Source organism: Panicum virgatum, chromosome 4N, assembly GCF_016808335.1.
Source record: "Panicum virgatum strain AP13 chromosome 4N, P.virgatum_v5, whole genome shotgun sequence".
NCBI classification, from domain to species: domain Eukaryota; kingdom Viridiplantae; phylum Streptophyta; class Magnoliopsida; order Poales; family Poaceae; genus Panicum; species Panicum virgatum.
In genome coordinates, this window is record NC_053148.1 from 42,528,402 (window position 1) to 42,533,850 (window position 5,449).

The 5,449-nt window shown below is 49.9% G+C and overlaps 1 protein-coding gene across 3 annotated transcripts; it reads right to left on the reverse strand.

Annotated features, from left to right (window-relative positions):
* Positions 1-583: 583 nt before the first annotated feature.
* On the reverse strand, positions 584-3,688 carry LOC120671276 (APETALA2-like protein 4). Of its 3 annotated transcripts, XM_039951565.1 has the most exons (10): positions 2,989-3,687; positions 2,846-2,871; positions 2,698-2,728; positions 2,509-2,596; positions 2,271-2,416; positions 2,147-2,191; positions 1,944-2,035; positions 1,720-1,838; positions 1,443-1,613; positions 584-1,296 (listed from the first exon to the last, which is right to left on the reverse strand). In XM_039951565.1, the coding sequence occupies exons 1-10, from the start codon at positions 3,372-3,374 to the stop codon at positions 1,087-1,089; spliced, it is 1,314 nt and encodes a 437-aa protein (XP_039807499.1). In that variant the 5' UTR covers positions 3,375-3,687; the 3' UTR covers positions 584-1,086. The 3 variants fall into 3 exon arrangements, with proteins under 3 accessions (XP_039807499.1, XP_039807498.1, XP_039807500.1); XM_039951564.1 differs by having other exon boundaries at positions 2,698-2,871; XM_039951566.1 differs by having other exon boundaries at positions 1,086-1,315; positions 2,698-2,871; positions 2,989-3,688.
* Positions 3,689-5,449: the final 1,761 nt, after the last annotated feature.

Here is a 5,449-nt window from a genome sequence, read left to right on the forward strand (position 1 = left end):
TTTTCATGCCTGCATGAGTTTAAAAACTATGATCGTCTGGGAAGCAATAAACAAAACTTAAATTGTAGTGCGTATGACAATCTTGAAAATAGTGAAATGAAATTGCTTGTTGAGAGTGTCATCTACAAACTTCCTTTTCACAATCTGTAGTAGAAATAAACGCGCCCTTAACAAGCCGAGACGAACTAGCTCGACATCCAAGCATGATTTAACAAGCTAAGTTGACTAAGACCAGTCTTGATGGGGGATTTCACAAGGAGTTTTATAGGCACTAAATGTTATGCCACATCAGCAAATTTGGTGGCATAGTAGGATTATTAGGCTAGTCTCAGTAAGAAGTGTCATCACACTTTTACCAAGATAGTAAACTAGGTAATTGAGCTGGAGGAGTATCATGTCAATGACACTCCTCTTATATCTAATGACACTTTCCCTTCTCTCTATTATGTCATATCAGCAAATTTAATACTCATGGCACTCCCACGATACTTTAATTGAGATTGACCTTACGAGGGAGGAAGAGAGTTTTATAGAATGTGAGAGAGTTTCATCCCCAGCTCCTAGTCTAAATGCATTGTAGTAATAATTTTGAACGTGGACCACAGTCACGTAGGGTTCCACTTCCATTTCATCCATTCAACAGCCCTAGAGCAGCACCACGCATACTCTAAGAATAGTACTAGATTAGTAGAATAACTGGTGCCAACAACAACAACAAAACGAACCGTAGCGGTCACCCAAGTCTGATCTATTTCAGGTCAGAAAATTTCGAGCTCTCGTTGCTCAAAACTGCTCCAAACTTTCCAGCCTGACTACCCGTCAGCGTTCTTGTCGCCACAGTGACCCCCATTTCCTCCCTACAGCTACATCCCGGCGTCGGAATTGTTCCTCCCGGCCGGCCGGGCGCGGTGGGCGGTGGGCCGCCGCGCCTGCCACGGGCGCAGGGATGATGCTGCTCGCCTCGCTGCCACCCTTGCCGACCCGGAAAAGGGAACGACCCGGCGGCCGAGGCTTACGGCGGCTCTCGCTAGAATCTTTCAGGCCGCCAGTGGCGCTCAGTGCCACTGTTGCTGGTGCTGGGCAGGCTCAGCGGCTGGGCCTGGACGCCGCGAGCGGCTGCTGCCTCCTGCAGCGGCGGCCCAGCTGCCCCGGTGGGAATCCTGATGATGCTGCAGCGGCGGCGTCGCCGTCGTCGTCGTCGGCCCGGGCGGTGGCGTACGGCGGCGCCCAATTATTGCCGCCGTTGGGCCAGCGCATGTGTGCCGCTGCCGCGCCTCCACTGCTGCCGACCTGGCCCTGCGCCATCGGTCAGGTGCTGCCGGGTCGGTCAGTGTTCGCAGGAAAGGAAACAGCGAGCGAGCGATCGAGATCGCAGCAGATTACTAGCACGCGCTCATGCATCTTTTTTCCGTGGCGGATCGGTGGTCGTACGGGAGACGTACCATCTGGAGCATGTGCGCCGTGTCATCCCTGCCGCCGGCGCCGGGGTGGTGAGCGTGATCGTCGGCCAGGGGGAGGAGCCGGAACGTGCCCGGACTCGGGGAAGGCATGGTGCGGATGCTCCCGTGAGGGTAGCCGGCGCCCGTCTCCTCGTCGTCCTCCGGCAGGTCGAGCTGGTTTCCCGGCATGGAAACAGTTTCAGTGTCAGTGTCCGAGAGAGTTCAGTCTGGTGATCAATGGACATTAGCAGGCTCATCAGCGTGGTATTTTTGTTTTCACCGTCAGGGTCATCGTCCTCTGCCTGCTCGGCGCTGAGCTGCACGCCTCGACGGCGACGGTGGAAAGGTCGCTGCCGGCGCAGCCGAGGCTGAGCTCGAGGTCGAGCTCACCGTCCCAAGCTGCACTCACAAACATAGTCTGGGGTCAGGATCAGAACACCTGAAGAGTATGGTTCTTCGAGATTGCATTTGCGATCAGGAAAAAACATCAAGAGCATGACTCACACTGCACTTGGAGCTCCTCGTCGTACGTCTGGGGCTCAAAGTTGGTCACTGCCTCCTTGCCGTAGCACTTGATGGCAGCCTTGTCATAAGCCCTGATTAGCATGGCCAAAAAAAAACAGAAACTGTCACACGCTAACAAAGCAATCCTGCAACAGTCAGTGGCGCGTAACAGAAATGCAGGGGAGTGCAGCGAGCAAACGTACTGCGCAGCCTCCATCTCCGTGTCATAGAGGCCAAGGTACACATACCTGCAATGCAATGACAAGGAAATCAAGCCAAAGTTTCTCAAATTAAGTTCAGGATTATGCAGTAGTTGTTCGGCATTACTTCTTGCCCATGAGCTGGCCGATCCTGGCCTCCCACTTGCCGCACTTGTGCTGGGTGACTCCCCGGAACCTGGAGCTCCCCCTGACGAAGCCGGCGCCCTGTCGCCGGAGCACCTGGACGAACTCCTCCTTGCTGAAGTTCTTCATCTGGCAGTGCCATGGCAACAGCAGAATCAAACAATGGGAGAGATGCCGATGGCAAGCTGCTCATGATGGCCTCTGATCTGATCAGTGATCACCTTCTTTATCTCATCCTTGTAGTCGCTCAGGGTGAAGTTGATGTCCGCGTTCACGCCGCGGAACTTGATTGCAGCTTGGTCATAGGCCCTGGAATCAAGCAGGGCCCGGAGAACAAAGTGTATTCAGATGAAAAATCACATATTTCCTCTTAGTTTGAAAGATAAAAATTCTGCAGAGTTTTTATTAACCTTGCAGCAGCATGTGCGGTGTCAAATCCACCTAAAAAAAGAGAGGAAGAAGTGAAAAAAAACGCATCCGTGAACACAATCTGGCACCTGATTAAATGCCAACAAATCATTCTACTAAGTTTCAGTGTTCGCATGGACAGGAACTCACCCAAGTACACCTGCTTCCCACAGTCCCTGCCAATCAGAACACAAGCATGAACATGAAATGGAACAGCGGATTGGAGATCGCGGCAGCAGAGCTACTTGCAATGGCTGCATCTCTGTCTTTATCTATAGGTGCAGGGGACTGACCAGATGTGGGACTCCCACCGGCCGGTGCGGCGGTAGAAGGTGACGCCGCGGTACTGCGAGCTCCGGGACCGCGGCCCGCGGCGGCTCTTCCTCGACGCCGACCGGGCCCACTGGTCGGCCGCCGACGCTGCCGCGGCCACGTGGCACTGCTCCGTCGCCTGCGGCGGCACCGGCGCCGGCGCGGCGGCCGCCACGGTGGCCGGGAAGAACTGCTGGGTGACGGCGGCAGCCGCCCGGGTGGTGGTGGGCACCCCGGGCACCGGGAAGCCGAAGATCATCCTGCTAGCGGCGCCTTCCTCCTGCCGGTCGGCCTGCAGCTGGTGCTCCGCCACGGCGCGGGCAATGCCGTCGACGGCGCCGTGGAAGGATCTCTTGGTGGCTGCCATGGCCGTGCGTGCTGCCACGTACAGTCACAGACGCACACACACACACAAGCACACGGCGTTCTTGGCTCGAGGCTCTCTATGTGATGGAATGCATCATTGGAACTTTTGCTTTCGTGCAGTTAGAGAGATGATATGATACCAGCTGACAGCTTTTCTCTCTTCTCTGTGAGAGAGAGAGAGGAGGGAGAGATGTGCGTGTGTATGTGTGTGTTGAACACTAGCACTTCGTTGCGGTCTGTCAAAGAATCTGCAGGCATCAAGGAAGGCTAAGGAAAGGGAAAGATTTCTGAGCAGGCTATCCCCTCATGTCATGCGTCTTCTTTTTATGGGGAGAACACCAGTCCAGCCACAAGCGAGAGGGACCCCTCCCACACACAACACCACCACCCACTTCCCTCTGTCTACCTATGTGCTTTGGCCTTGTCACCTAGGCTGTGTTCACTTCCCTAGACTCCTCCAAATTTTCTAAACTTTCCATCACATCAAAACATTAAATATAGCAAATGATTCATGCATAAAGTACTAAATGTAGGTAAATAAAAAAACTAATTACATAGTTTTGATGTACACTGCGAGACGAATCTTTTGAGCCTAGTTAGCCTATAATAGAACAATATTTACCACAAACAAATGAACAATATTTACAGTATCTGATGTGACTTTTTCTACCAAATTTTCGCGGATCTAAACACACCCCTAACCATCACCCATCATATCTGTCTCTTCATGGTGTACGTGTGTACATGAACGCCAGCATGTAACATCCATGCCAATTTGTCCCAAACTGAACATACACCATACACATCATTTTTCCTAAATAATTCGGAAAATAAGAAATTTCCATAGTGAATACTCGTCAAGGACCGTCACCATTTAAGTTTAGGACTCGAACCGAGATGGTAACATTGACGATTTCTCATCTATATTATAAAAATTGAAAGAACTAAAACTTTTTATCATTAAAATTAACCTCACCATACTCCTCAGGGAGCTCCACTTACCAACGCGTAAGGTTTGACGAAAGTAGATAGAGTCTATTTTTTTATAGAAGAAAAATATTTCCACCTAAAAGTTAAAATTTTTTCACCAAAGCCTTCTACATACCCACCCGGCCGGCACATTTGCACGCGCAATTATGGGAGAAATTTGATATTTGCGTATTTCTTTTCTTACGCACAAATAGAAAATAGAGCCGTATAAATGAGGGCATAAAGTACATATTTCTTTTCTTACGCATAATAGAAAATAGAGTAGCAGTATAAATGAAGGTATAAAGCAAGTATTATAGTTCTTCCATACTAAATAAATCAAGATATCCTATCACTCAATCAAGAGCTAATTGGAGATGCCGTAGGAAGCCTTTCCGAAAACATGATGTCCCCTTGCCTTCCATCACCGATAAAGCCATACACCTCCAGGGTTAATTATTCAACCCATTGTTACTGCTGCCGCGCTAAAAAGCTGCTACCATCTGATTTCTTCTTTCAAGATAGGACCACTTTGCCGATCGGAAGGGGCTAAAGCTGCACCAAGCATCTGATGTCACAAGAGCAACAGGACATCGCATCCAACATCAAGGTTTGCCTTCTGCCCATGTTACAATATCTGTTGTGATAGCAGTTTTATTTTGTTGGTTAGAAAGAAGGTGATATTCATCAGGGCGTTGAAATCATATCTTAGGTCAGTGGCATCCCACATCGTCCGTGTTTCCCTGATCGACACCACTAGTGTTTCCCGTTTATCTCTGCCCCTCCTAATATGGCACATTGCATGGTCGTCGGCACCAGCGCCCATTATCTTGGAGATCAGCAGTAGTCACCTATCCTAATCCTAGTATGTTGTCTTGATCGGATTCCTAGGTATATACACAATATTTTCACAAATATTTATTCAGTTATTTTTCCCATTAATTTGGACCCTCCTTTTGTTTTTCCTCTACGGAAAATGTTGCGGCCGATGTGCTAATGTTGATGCCCCTAGTTGTATGAGTGCAAACTGGGGCACACAAAAAGGATAGGAACAAGTCAGCCTGTAAAGTGAGCGGATCGGAATACAATGTTTTCAAAATCAGCGAC